This window comes from Lycium barbarum, chromosome 12 (assembly GCF_019175385.1).
Source record: "Lycium barbarum isolate Lr01 chromosome 12, ASM1917538v2, whole genome shotgun sequence".
NCBI classification, from domain to species: domain Eukaryota; kingdom Viridiplantae; phylum Streptophyta; class Magnoliopsida; order Solanales; family Solanaceae; genus Lycium; species Lycium barbarum.
Genome location: NC_083348.1, coordinates 78500804 through 78515342, shown reverse-complemented (window position 1 = coordinate 78515342; position 14539 = coordinate 78500804). Strand labels below are relative to the sequence as shown.

General features: G+C 36.9%; 1 protein-coding gene across 2 annotated transcripts; it reads left to right on the top strand.

Moving 5' to 3' along the window:
* Positions 1-352: 352 nt before the first annotated feature.
* Positions 353-10153, top strand: LOC132621702 (two-pore potassium channel 3-like). Of its 2 annotated transcripts, XR_009575636.1 has the most exons (3): positions 353-1607; positions 2703-2818; positions 9432-9653. XR_009575636.1 is itself a non-coding variant. In XM_060336058.1 (2 exons), exons 1-2 carry the CDS (start codon positions 523-525, stop codon positions 9577-9579), a joined length of 1233 nt encoding a protein of 410 aa, XP_060192041.1. In that variant the 5' UTR covers positions 357-522; the 3' UTR covers positions 9580-10153. The 2 variants fall into 2 exon arrangements, 1 of the variants encoding a protein (XP_060192041.1); XM_060336058.1 differs by lacking the exon at positions 2703-2818 and having other exon boundaries at positions 357-1607; positions 9432-10153.
* The last annotated feature ends 4386 nt before the right edge of the window (positions 10154-14539 follow it).

Sequence of the window (14539 nt, the reverse complement as noted above, 5' to 3'; positions counted from 1 at the left end):
TATACTCCGTCCGTTTTAATTTACGTGAACTCATTTGACTGGGCACGGAATTTAAGAAAGTAGAGAACACTTTTAAACTTGTGGTGTAAAATGAGTCACATATATTTTGTGTGGCTATAAATCATTGCATAAAAGTAAATTGTTTCCAAATATAGAAAGGAATTATTTTTTTTAACACTAACTAATAAGGAAATAGATTCACATAAATTGAAAAGGAGGGAGTAGTAAAACAGAATAGAATATGAATGTACAGATGTTGAGCTCAATGTTTTCGATCAAAATAAAGTGGGCCCCAACAAAATCAGTACTAATCTATACAATTAAATTAGTGTATCGATTAATTAATGTAACTGTTTATTGTGCCAAGTAATGTACTTCTTTTTTCACACCTAAACAAGACCTTTCCCGTCTCTCTTCTTTCGCCTGTTCCATAGCCAGCCCCGAAGACTCACAAATTCTGTCACCTTAAAAACCAATCATATCAAGAATTACTGTCTCTTGCCACTTTCTTGTATTCCGGCAATGGAAAAAGAACCACTCCTCCCCTGTTATCTCAGCCCTAGAGCATCACCCCGCCCCACCCCTATCTCCCTATGCCCTTTACTTGAAAACAATGAAATTTCAGTCCCACCTTTAAATGTCCCTCTTACCCCTTCTGAACTTAAAGAACGTATTATTTTTGGTCCCCCTGATGCTAAAGACCTTCCCACTTCTTCATCTTCAGTCAATCTTGAAAATGATAATAATAATATTCAGAATTCTTGGTTGTTTGACCCAAATTACCCTACTTGGACTAAGAGTAATCTTCATAGGTCTAAAACTGCACCTGCTATGGCTGTTATTAATGATTTTGAACATTCTACTGTTTCTAAGCCACCCCAGTTTGCTAAAAATTCAGTTGTTGGACAAGGGGTTGTGCTTTTGATGCTTTATTTGACACTTGGGGTGGTTATTTATTCTTTCTTTAAGGATCATTTTAAGGCTACTGAGACACATCCTGTTGTTGATGCTTTGTATTTTTGTATTGTTACTATGTGCACTATTGGTTATGGTGATATAACTCCTGATAGTACTGTTACTAAGATGTTTTCTATACTGTTTGTGCTTGTGGGGTTTGGTTTTATTGATATTTTGCTTAGTGGGATGGTTAGTTATGTGCTTGATTTGCAAGAGAATTACTTGTTGAGGACTATTAAAAGTGGGAATTCACATGATGCTAGGTCTTATATTATTGATGTGAAGAAAGGGAGAATGAGGATAAGAATGAAGGTGGCATTGGCATTAGGTGTTGTGGTTCTTTGTATTGGGATTGGGGTCACTGTTATGCATTTTGTTGAGAAGCTTGGCTGGGTAGATGCATTTTATTTGTCAGTTATGTCGGTTACCACTGTCGGGTACGGTGATAGGGCGTTCCAATCGATGACCGGTCGTATCTTTGCATCGATTTGGTTGCTCGTGTCTACACTTGCAGTTGCGCGAGCATTTCTTTACTTAGCTGAGGCCAGAGTAGATAAACGTCACCGGAGAATGGCAAAATGGGTGCTTGATCAGGATATGACTGTTGCTCAATTTCTTGCTGCTGATATCGATAATAATGGATTCGTGAGGTAAAAGCTTTCTATTCCTTTTGAAGTTATTGCTATTTATCGTACAATACTTTCATTAATTTTTACTCCATTTGCTGATACTTGCCATAGTGAAGCTCAAGGAATCTTTTGACGGGATATATGCTTGCGTTTTGCATTTGAATTTTGTGTCGTATAAATTCTCCCTTAGACTTTAGTTGTTTGCATCTGTTGGAAACTGAGCTTGGCAGCAACCATACTAGTCAAACTCAAACCTATAGCTCTTCTAGAATATTTATTTGTGGATGAGGTTCATTCGATCGATTTGGCAGAAAACCACAGAAACCGTGCAGGTTGTTAACATATATGAATTGTTCTCCTTTTTCCCTTATTTGTAAGGGAAGGAGTACATGAATTAGCTATAAGTGAATGCAACAAGATCCTGTTTTTTTTACTCTTGAATGCATTTCAGGTTTTATTGCTAATATGCTTTATTGCCTACCATTGGTCCATTACACTTAGGGTACTGGAACCAGGGGCAGTATTGTAGATGATATCTCTCACATTCAAGAAATGGTAGGGAAGTTTGCTGTTCAAACCAGCAGAAATAGGAATCTAGTCAATGTTGAGAGAGGGTAGTGGTTCATTAGAATCAAGCAGTAGGGGATATATCGCTTCTTCCCAAGTAAGAGAGAATGCTTCAACATCAAATAGATGGAACAAAGGAAATAGTGGATGATTATGTTCATAGAAGCTTTTATCTCTAAGGATTTATTTGTTTGCGAATCACAGGCCACGGTGCCGGTATTCTAAAGTGCAGATTTCTTTCCTCTAATGATTTGCTATGTGTTTGTTCTCCACGTGCTTTTTCAGAAATTCCTTAATAAGCATAATTGAATAAAATTGATAATAGAAAAAGACACTTGAGCTTGATTTAAGCTGTGGCAAGCTTGTTAGTAGTTCATGATCGACGTTGTAGCAAGATATTTTTGATGCTCTTTTAATGAAATACATTACTTCATACAAAATGAATTGAAAACGTTATTTACTGTCTACCTCCTCTGCAATCAATGCTTCAACAGTTCAAATCTTCCTGATGATTGTATATTCAGTTGCTATCCCTCCTCCTTTTTACAGCTTCCAGAGACCTAGATGACTTTAGCATAAAGAAGTTACTAGAATTTGAAGAAATTGAAAGCGCATTGTTAAGTTTAGGTGCAAAAATAGGCAGAAATTGCACAGCCATTGTACAGGTGAGTGTACTTGATTTTAGTTAACAATTGGGGAAAATTTAGCTTTTCATTCCATTACTAGAGCACCAAAAACTTAGATTGTGGTTTTCGTTTGATTTCTGTCTGCAGTTACTCACTTTCAACCTTTTGACTTGATTTAGTCTTGGTTAAGAATATGTCTAAATTTATAGATATCTTTTTTGAAAATCTAAGATCATACATCCTGTAAGCTCCCCAAAATACGTAGATAGTTACTGGTGGTTAATGACACTTCCCTTGAAAATTGTTTCAGTTTATGACATGCACTTGTATGAGTTGCATATTTGATTGCTTCAGATTCATTCCCTTCTCTCCTTTATTTTCAGCATGACTTCCTCACTACTGTATTTCATTTTAAACCTGCTTTGAACTGCTTTACTTGAGCAGAGGGTCTATCAGAAACAACCTCTCTACCTTAACAAGGTAGGGGTAAGGTCTGCATACACATCACCCTCCTCAGACTCCACTTGTGGGAGTACACTGGGTATATTGTTGTTGTTATTGTTGCTGCTGCTGTTGTTGTTGTTAGTAATGTAAGGATAGTACTGATGTAAACACATCATCAAGGGAATGCTGAGAATTACTCTACTTTGTACTTGCTGCATCTTCTTGATGCCTTCTAAAAAAATTCTCTTCATAAAAAACAGGGGAATACTGAGAATGAGTGCATCCAAAAAAGAGAGCTTTACAGTGTGTAAAGAGAGCTTTTCAATACTAATTTTCGTCACAACATACTCATAATTTATTTTGATAAGGCTCACAATATACTCATTATTCGGCTGTCTCCTCAAAGTGCAATTTTCTGCAAAGCCTTGAGATGATCGAGTATTTCACTAATATATAATAACAAGTACTTGAATGAACCATCATCCAACTTCTGAAAGTAAGCACAACTCTATCCGCAAGGGTGGCTCAGTTGGTTGAGCGTGGGGCTTCCATAATAGAGGTCTTAGGTTCGAAACCCCCTGTCTACGACAACAGGGGATTTTCCTTCTGGGTCGAGCTTGTCGCACGGGACTTGCCTAGCGCGGGTTATCTCTCCTGTGTGGTTTGCGGGCTATTGCATTAGGAGTGGGGTTTACCCTGTGCGCACCTGAAGGGTAGCGGCTGCGGGTTCACTTGTCATAAAAAAATAAAATAATAAAAAAAAAGAGTCTAAGCACAACTCTCTTGCATTCTTCTTAAACAAACCAAAAAAGAAGCTATACCCAACATAAAGAAATAAATGTTTTTGTACCACTGTCTCTGAAGTTTTCTTTTCCTTCAACTTCTAATCCTTCTAGTTGTTTCATATAATTATTTTTCTCAACTTTGCTATGTAAGAAAGTTGTCTTAACATCAAACTGCTCCAGTTCCAAGTCTTACATAGTGATTGCACCCCCTTTTACCCATGTTAACCAAAGCAAGCGAGGACATAATGGAGTCATGCCTTGCAACATGTGATATATTATCATTATTTAACACTATGTATGTGAATATGGCACTTTTCAAATTACTCATACCTTGTGGTTTGTATCTTCAACCCTTGAAATTCCTTCTTTTTATCGCTTAATACGTACGACTACCCCCTCAACTTGCACATAAATCCCTTTTACACACCTTATCTTTGCGAGAAACCTTATACACCCCTTGTATATCTGTAGCTAGTACCACATGATTTCACCACATGCTCGAGCGTTTCCCCTATAAATTCTTGCTCATGAAGAGCAAAAAATCAATAAAATTTGATGGTCCAGATTAGATCAAATGACTCAACGGTCTAACCCTTCTTTTTTCTTTTCGTTTCCTTTTTTAGTCTTCATCACCTTGACATTGTCTTCTTCATCAGACCCAACTGCAAGCAACAGAAATTAAAAAAAACCAGTGTCTTTACACTTTATTCTTCAGCAGAGCCTATTCTCTCCTCCAACTTCAACTCCAAGCCCAAGTGCTCTCTGCTAATGAATTCAAGAAATATAGAGAAGATGGTTGGTTTTGGTTCCTTGGCTACTGCCAATTTCAGATCAGACACATCTTCTATTCTTTTCCTTTTTTTTTTTTTTTTTTTAAAAATAATCCATTGAATGTCTTGAGCTAGTGTTGATGGGTGTTATTGGTGAAGAAAGAGTGTGTTTGGAGAGAAACCCATCAACTTAGGTCCGCCCTGATCACAAGTAATCATGATATCCTTCTCACACCTTTTAAGTTTTTCCAAAGTTGGGCAGCCTTTCCTTTGTGCAAAGTTAGGCTAACTATTCCATCAGGGAGTAATACTAAGATATGCCTGTTCCAACTGAAAGTTCTTTGTAACTATGATGACAATGATCTCTTATATGCTTTGCAGTAGCATTTTCATATTATAATGATGAACCCAATATGGACCATTTTTAAGACATGTTAGACACTACTTTCTCAAAAAAAAAAAAAAAAAAAAAAAAAAAAGAGGAAAAAGAAAAAGAAAAAGAAAAGGACTAAAAAAAAAAGAATATGTTTCACACGAGAAGTGGCTTACTCACGCAGCACACCGGTTAGTGAGACTATTTCTAGCTCAATAATCTACTATCTTTACCTCGAGAGAAAATGAGTGTTAGCTAAGAATAACAGATACTTATTCTGAAATTGCTTGTTGAGGTCATAGCTTATAAATTCTTGGAGCATTGTTCAGTAAAACTTACATAACATTACTATGCTAACAGCTTAAATGTGCTTCTTGTCTTAGGTCTGAGTCCTTTTGAATACTTGCAATCTCTCATCTCTTGGATAAATCTTGGCATGCTTATCTTTATTTATCTTCATGGTTTATTCTGACCCCACTAGCTTATGAGCAAATCAACTACCTGGATCAGTTATTTGCACAACAGCCCTAGCAATGGTTTCAGCAGTAGTGATAGTTTTAAGTCTAGTTTTGGTTGTAATTTTTTTTTTTTTTTTTTGGAACAGTTAACATATCTATTATCAACAAAGAAAATACACCAAAAGTGTACTTTCAGTAGTAATTATGAGCAGTAGTTAGAGAAAGAAAAACCTACCACCTAAAGCCCTATAAACAATCTAGAATACAATTATATCCTCTGCCTCTTGGGGGAATTCATGAATACACCAAAAATAGAAAAACACTAGACAATTCATCTTCCATTTCTGGAAGGTGATACTTTTGTCTTTAAAGCCTCTTGGATTCCTCTCCTTCCATATTGTCCACCAGATGCAAGCTGGAACAATCTTCCTGACAAATTGCCATCTCTGTTCCAGCATGCCAGAACTTCAACTGTATTCCTTGGCATAGTCCAATTAAGCCCTCTCAAATTGATGAAGAACTGCCAAAGTTGTTCAGTCACTTTACAGTGAAGGAAAAGATGATATGTTGTTTCAGCTTCAGTTTCACAAAAAAAACACCTGGAGCAAGTTGTAAACCCCTTTTCATCACATTATCTTGTGTTAAAACAGCTTGTTTAGCCACTAACCATGTAAAGCATGCCACTTTGTATGGAATTTTAACTTTCCAAATCATCTTCCATGGCCAGAAACCAAGTTGAGGACTGATGTTACTGATGCAATTATAGGCAGATTTGACTGAGAATCTTCCTTTCTTATCCTTCAACCAAACTAAACTGTCCACCTCATTGGAGTTATCCTTGAACTGTTCAAGGGTGTTGTAGAATCCTATCAGCCTTTCCACTTCCCAATCATTGAGCATTCTCCTAAAGCTGAGGTTCCATCCCTGATTATCTCTAACTTCCAAGATTGTTGCCTTCTGCTGTTGATTCAGAATGTAAATATCAGGGAACAAACTCTTCAGTGATTGTTGACCTACCCATCATTCCAGAAAGATGTCTTCCCACCATTGCCTACTTTTATCTTTGAATTGTGCCACAGTCTAGGCCACTGATTCCTGATAGTTCTCCACAGCCCAACACCGTATGGATTCTTTACTTCCTTTGTTATCCACTGATTTTCCATCCTATATCTGGACCTAATCGTTTCTTTCCATAAGGATTGTTCCTCTGAAGCAAATCTCCATAACCATTTTTGCAGAAGGCTCTGATTCTGTACCCTCAAGTTCTTAATTCCCAACCCACCCCCCTGCTTGCTAGAGATAACTGTACACCAATCTACGAGGTGATGCTTCTTGTCTCACAGTTTCCTTGCCATAAGAAAGTCCTTCTCAAAGTGTCCCGCTTCTTGATGACCTCAACTGGCATGGGGAATAAAGACATCATGTAGGTTGGCAAGGCATCTAGTACACTGTTGAGCAAAGTTACTCTATCTCCGAGTGAGAGATATTGACTCTTCCAATTTACCAATTTCTTCTCGCATTTCTCCAAGATTGCATTCCAATTGTTCATGGATTTACTCTTTGCCCCCAGTGGCATGCCAAGGTATGTAGTGGGTCTCCCAGAATGTTGGCCAGCCTGTTGATACCTGGAACTTCATTGACTGGAAACACAAAACTCTTCTCCCAATTGATGTGGAGCCCAGAAATAGCTTCAAAAAGGATAAAGATAACTCTTAGCTGCTTAAATTGATCGTTCTCTGCATCACAGAAAACTAGTGTATCATCAGCGTATAAAAGGTGGGAAATTGAGGGACCTTGAATGTCACCAGCATTGACCTTGAAACCCCTGATCTTGTTGTTTATTTGAGCTGTTTTCAACATGTCACTGAGTCCTTCCATTGCCAGAATAAAGAGAAAAAGGGATAAGGGATCCCCTTGTCTCAATCCTCTCTCAGAAGAGAAAAAACCAGAAGGTGAACCCTTGATCAAGACGGAGAACTTGACTGTACTGGCACAAAACTTTATCCACTTGATCCACCTGCGACCAAAGCCCATGTTCTCCAAAGTTTTCCACAGGTAATCCCAATTGAGATGATCATAAGCCTTTTCTATGTCTAATTTGCATAGAATCCCAGGAACCTTGGATATCTTTCTCACATCCACACATTCATTTGATATCAAAATAGCATCCATGATCTGCCTTCCCTTGATGAAAGCCATTTGCTGAGCATCCACTATCTTAGACATCACTTTCTTGAGCCTTTCAGTCAAGAGCTTGGAAATGATCTTGTAGAAGCTGCCGATTAGGCTAATTGGTCTAAAATCCTTCAACTCTTTGGCTCCCACCTTCTTGGGGATCAAGGTTATGTAGGTAGGAATGAGTGTCTTTTCTGTTGCTGCTCTTAGGTTGATACTATTTAGGACTTCAGGATCTATCTTTCACGTTACACGATATGCCGGATTGGTTTCTGACCTGTGTCCAAGTAAAAAAGTTCCAATAACCTAACTACTTGATGTATATTGAAATTGATATCTAGTCAAGTAATATGAATAAATAGTTAGAGAATCACTTAACTGGAATTTTCAACTTTTCAATGTCAACTTGGAATTCAACTTTTCAATGTTAACTTGGAATTCAACTTTTCAATGTTAACTTGGAATTGTAAAATTATCTGAATCCTAATTACCAATGACTGCCGTAAACATCTGTACGGGGCTTAATTTGTTCATGATATTTGCGCCTTTCTGTGAAGATGTGTTCTGAAGCTAAGGTAGCTTGAACTCTTCTTGCCTAACCCAATCATGAGAGCATAGAGAGTGCGTCCTTGTGGTCAATGGAGTAGGTACAAACCTTGGAGACGGGTTCAAATCCCAGTAGAGATAAAAAAACACTAGGTGATTTCTTCCCATTTGCTCAAGCTTTGGTGGACAGATATTACTCGGTACATGTGCTGGTGGGAGGTAGCCAAGTACCTGTGGAATAGTCAAGGTGCGCGCAAACTGACCCCGACACCACCGTTATAAGGAAAAAAAGAAGTAATTTTAAGGTAATTTAGCCTGCCATCTGAAGTTCCAATGTGTTTCCTTTTGACCATTCAAGGTTCCCATTTGCCATCCAGTTTTCAAATATGCAATCCTGTAACCTTTCTGATCATAATCTTCAAATGGTGCACAAAAGCTTACCGGGAAACCTACAGAAGTAAGAATGGGAAGAGGAAAAGGAAATCCTACGGGTTGGATTGCTCATGTGTCCAGGGGACAAATCCTATTTGAAATGGATGGTGAGTTTGTCAAATGCTCGACAAGTGTATGACTTGGGATGCGACCATTTTTAATTTAGATATTGCTAGATATTCTCCTGAACTGTTACCATCTCAAAAAAAAAAAAAAAAAAATCTCCTGAAAGTTTAAGCAAAAAGTGGGAATTGGATAGCAAATTTAAATATGTAACTGTATCTGGTTTAACTGTCTTGTTGTGAAGCAAAAAGTGGGGATTTTAGATTGAACCTGATCTATTATCTGTAGGTGATCTTTTTCTTTTTAACTATATGGGTTCTGCTTAGATGCCATAGAGGTTCATTTGAAAATCATCTTTCAGTCTCCATCCAAGAAGCAATGTTCTCTTATTTCTGCAGTTGCTTAAACTGCTTATTCTTTGTTTGATCAACTATCATAACTGTTTCTAGCCCGTCCTACTTTTGCTTTTGGACATGTGATGTTGATTTTGTTTACTGAACTGGGGCTACTGAATGTCTGCTTGTATGCTTATGAGAAAAATGTGGCTATTCCTGCCTTTACATTACAACATGTGATGTTGATTTTGTATCTTATATGTGGTTGCAGTAAATCAGAATATGCGATTTACAAACTGAAAGAAATGGGGAAGATCACAGAGAAAGATGTAATGCAGATTTGCAAACAGTTTGAACGGCTGGACAGTGGCAACTGCGGAAGGATTACCCTCGGTGATCTGATGGAACACAACCATTAAACGTCGAATTTGGTGCCTTTTAGTTGGACATTAGGGAGAGGAGAAAAAAAAACAGATTGCAGCCGCATCAAGGATTGGCAACTGGACAGGGCAAAGAATGGAGAATTTTGGAAATTGGAAACCTGAGTTCCCTAGTTTTATGGGAAGGGTGCTTCATTCTTGATGAGATGTCAAGTCCTAAAGTGCAGAGTTTTGGATGAAGTAAGAAATGGAAATTTTTGGAGGTGTTTTTGGAAATGCAACATTGGAAACCTTGCAAAATGTTGAAGCGAAAAATATATTATTTGTAAATAACTACTATGATAAGTAATCTTAGAGAGAAAAAAATGATTCTCAGTATGACAAGTTAATTATTTTGTAAAAATGTGTTTTTGAAAATCGCTCATATCACGTGCCATTTTTATAATTTGGACTGAGACGAGCTTAAAGGGAGCAACATGGACATTGAGGTTTCATATAGATGATATCAACTGTTGATGTCTTTTAGAGCAAAGGGGTTTAGTGATGCCCTAGTTTCAATTTGAGCTGTTGATAACCCTTGAACAAAAATGAAAAATAGCCCTCTTGTCTTGTACGTTTTCAACTTCCTGGATACGTTCATAGAGAGTCTAATTATTTATGGTAAAAATATAAATGCATACATGTCAAGCAAATATTTATCCAATCTCAAATGATGACACCTTTGAATCCAGAAGTGCCGCGGAAGACCAAGAAATTACTCAACTCCGTACATTTGTAACAGTGAAATTGGTTTTATGTTAAACTTATATTCTTTTTGACTTTTAATTTGATCAATTCTAAAAATGAAGCAAAAGATTTAATTTTGTTTCTAATCAAATTAAGATCTTAGATGGCTGGAGTTAGTATTCAACTTGTGGTATATTTATACTTTCCAGATATATACCCTTGTGAATTTTCATGAGGCATGTGGTCTTCAAAGACCTTGACTAGTGAACAAAAGACTTGGATTAGAAATTTATACAATTCAAAATATTATAAAATGGACTACTTAGTATGTGAAGGATATATTGCACTATGACCTGACCTTGTCTAATTTCCTCCAAAAATTAGTACTCTATTAGATTATGCTACTTGATGGTTGTCAACTTTCTTTTCTTTATATAACTTCTCTTGGAGTCCTAAATTCTATTATTTTATTCCAGTTGGTGATTATAATAATAAATTAAATAATAAAGTAATTATATCAGGTAAAAAGAGAGTATTGTTTCATTTAATATTTGTCTATCCGTAAGCAGTCAAATTGATCACTGAGCATATGATAGGAATCCTAGATTAAGAAATTATTTGTTAATAAAAAATGAAGGAGAAAGAATGGCAAAGTAGTTAGAATTGGTCAAAAATATTCTAAGTGAGTCTCGAATCTAATCCTCCCGAGACCCTTCACACTTGGGCCATTATTATTAGCTCATAAATTAAAGTAGGAGAGGGTAAAGAGTTAGCTGCATCGAGTGATTATATCTAACTAAAACAATTAATCTTAAGAATTACCGATTAAAGTGAAAATGCAATCAATTTAAGTGTTAAAAATGTATATATTGTTGTAAATATTATATTGTATGTCCATTTTACTTGGCCATTTTTGTTAGTGTGGTCATTAAGTTTTTTATGACTTGTCTTAGAAGCCATTTTTAACTATGACTTGTCTTAGAAGCCTTTTTCCTTTTCTATAAATAGAGGAGCTTGTTTGTATTGGAAAATATAGAAAGGAATACACAAAACAAAAGTTAGAAGAAACAATTGATATAGTCCTATTGTTTATCTCTCTCTCTGTATATCTTTTGCCTTTTAATTTGAAGCTTAGTCTTTATTTTATATCACGTTATCAGCACGAGACTCTGCCATCTCGAGCAAATACTTTAAAAGCCTCGAAGGTATTGACTTTCTATTTCCCTTTACTAATGGCAAATCTTACTAAACATGAATTTGTAACCTTATATATATCCGAATAGCTATATGTCTTGGATTCTTGATGCTGAGATTCACCTTAATGCGATGGGTCTGGCAGACACCATCCAAGATAAAAATGAGGCATCAAACCAAGACCGTGCCAAGGCAATGATATTCCTCCGCCATCACCTTGATGAGGTCTTGAAAATGGAATATCTCACCGTTAAAGATCCTCTTACTCTGTGGAATAATTTAAAAGATAGTTATGACCACCTGAAAATGGTCATACTTCCACAAGCACATTTTGATTGGCTCCATTTAAGGCTACAAGATTTTAAATCTATTAAGCATATACTTCTGCCATGTTTAAAATTATTTCTCAGTTGAAATTATGTGGTGAACATATCACTGATCATGATATGCTAGAGGAAACATTCTCCACTTTTCCTGCCTCGAGTATGCTCCTGCAGCAACAATACCGAGAGATGAAGTTCAAGAAATATTCTGATCTAATCTCACATCTTCTAGTGGCTGAACAACATAATGAATTATTAATGAAAAATCATGAAAGCCGACCCACTGGTACTGCCCCATTCCCTGAAGTGAATGAGGCAAATTTTCGCCATTCTAGGCGTGGAAGAGGTCGTGGCCCCAGTCGTGGTCATGGTCGTGGTCGAGGAAAGAATTTTAATCATGATTCTCGTCTTCCACCAAATAATACCCTTCACCACCAGCAGTGTAAAAGGAAGGATGAAAAGCATGAAGTTGTGCAAAAGAAAAATTCAGAAAATAAATGCTTCCGATGGGAGGAAAGGGGCACTGGTCACGTACCTGTCGTACGCCAAAGCACCTAGTTGAGCTGTATCAAGCCTCCCTCAAAAAGGCAGAAAAGAATGCCGAACCAAATTTTATTTCTGAAGATAATGTTGAGCTCATGCATCTACATGTGACAGATTTCTTTGAACTCCCTGAAGGAAAATAGATCATCTAATCGGTGATGAATCTGTAATAGTTTAGATATTTTCATCCATGTTGTTACTATTAACTATAATAGTTATGTTTCCATAGTTATGTAAATAAAGTTTGTGTAATGCTTTGTATAATAATAATATCTACTTTCATGTTCACTTTGTCTATTCTTTCATTTTGAAGAATCTATGGAAATTCCTCAAATTTTATTTGGATCAATGACCAATCATGAAGATATTTGTGTGATTGATAGTGGAACAACGCATGCTATATTCAAAGATGAGAAATACTTTTCTCACTTGCGTAGAAAAAGGAAAAATATTAATACAATTTCTGGCAATTCGAAATTGATTGAAGGCTCTCGAAGAGCTACTACATTTCTGCCTAAGGGGACGAAACTTGTTATAGAAGATGCATTATTCTCTTCTAAATCCCCAAGAAACTTGTTAAGTTTCAAAGATATCCGCCGTAATGGGTATCACGCTGAGACATTAAACGAAATAAATGATGAATATCTTGCCATTACAAAGAATGTCTCCGGCCAGAAATATGTTTTGGAGAAATTACCAACTTTATCTTCTGGTCTGTATTATGCAAGAATTAGTACAATTGAAGCACACTCGATCGTAAACCAGAAGTTTAATGATTCAAGTACTTTTGTGCTTTGGCATGACCGAATAGGTCACCCTGGATCAATAATGATGAGACGAATTATTGAAAATTCAAATGGGCATCCACTTAAGAACCTGAAGATTCTTGAAAGTGGTGAATTTTCATGTGCCGCTTGTTATCACGGTAAATTGATAGCTAAGCCATCACCAATGAAAGTTGACATTGAATCCCCTGCCTTTCTAGAACCGATACATGGGGATATATGTGGACCTATTCATCCATCTTGTGGGTCATTCAGATATTTTATGGTCCTAATAGACGCATCTTCAAGATGGTCTCATGTGTGCCTCCTGTCGTCTCGCAACCTGGCGTTTGCGAAATTATTGGCACAAATAATACGCTTAAGGGCACAGTTTCCGGATTATCCCATTAAGGCTATACGCCTCGATAATGACGGAGAATTTACGTCTCAATATTTTGATGATTATTGTTTATCAGTTGGGATAAAAGTTGAACATCCTGCAGCACATGTTCATACCCAAAATGGCCTTACTGGGTCATTTATTAAACGACTACAATTGATAGCAAGGCCACTACTTATGAAAACACGGTTGCCCACTACCGTCTGGGGTCATGCTATCTTACATGCGGCATCTCTTATTCGTCTCAGACCGACTCATTATAATAAATACTCCCCGTCACAATTAGTATTTGGTCATGAACCAAATATTGCTCCTCTCCGAATCTTTGGCTGTGCCTGTAGCACCACCACAACGCACTAAGATGGGCCCCCAAAGAAGGTTAAGAATATATGTTGGGTTTGAATCACCCTCTATTATTCGCTATCTGGAGCCATTGACGGGAGATTTATTCACTGTCCGATTTGCAGATTGTCGATTTGATGAAACAAATTTTCCACAATTAGGGGGAGAGAGAAAAGAAATCAAAAGAGAAATTGCGTGGAGAGTTCCATCACTATCTCATTTTGATCCACGTGCCCTCATATGTGAACAAGAGATCCAGAAGATCATTCACTTGCAAAAAATAGCAAATCAAATGCCAGACGCATTTACTGATTTGAAAAGGATAACTAAGCCACATATCCCTGCAGAGAATGTGCCTATCCGAATTGATGTCCCAAAGGGACAATCTACTAGTGTCATAGTCTCTGAATTTCATACACGCCTGAAGCGTGGTATGCCATTGGGTTCTAAGGATAAAAATCCTAGAAAAAGAAACACGAAAAATGATCAAAATGACACTATGAAAGAATATCATGAAGATATTCAAGATTTGATTAATCCTGATACTCTTGAAGATATTAGGGAACCCGAGACTCAAGTAAATAAAGAACTATCATTGAGGTCTTCTGGTGATGGGATAGATTTGAATCGATCAAAGATTATGGTGGATAATGTTTTTGCATATAATGTTGCACTAAATATTATGGAAGACATTGAGGATCAGGAAC

Excerpts from the sequence above, each read along its gene's own strand:
- LOC132621702 (XM_060336058.1), top strand. The coding sequence starts at position 523 with ATGGAAAAAGAACCACTCCTCCCCTGTTATCTCAGCCCTAGAGCATCA. Across the intron at positions 1,608-9,431 it reads GATAATAATGGATTCGTGAG|TAAATCAGAATATGCGATTT; the intron begins GTAAAAGCTTTC and ends ATGTGGTTGCAG.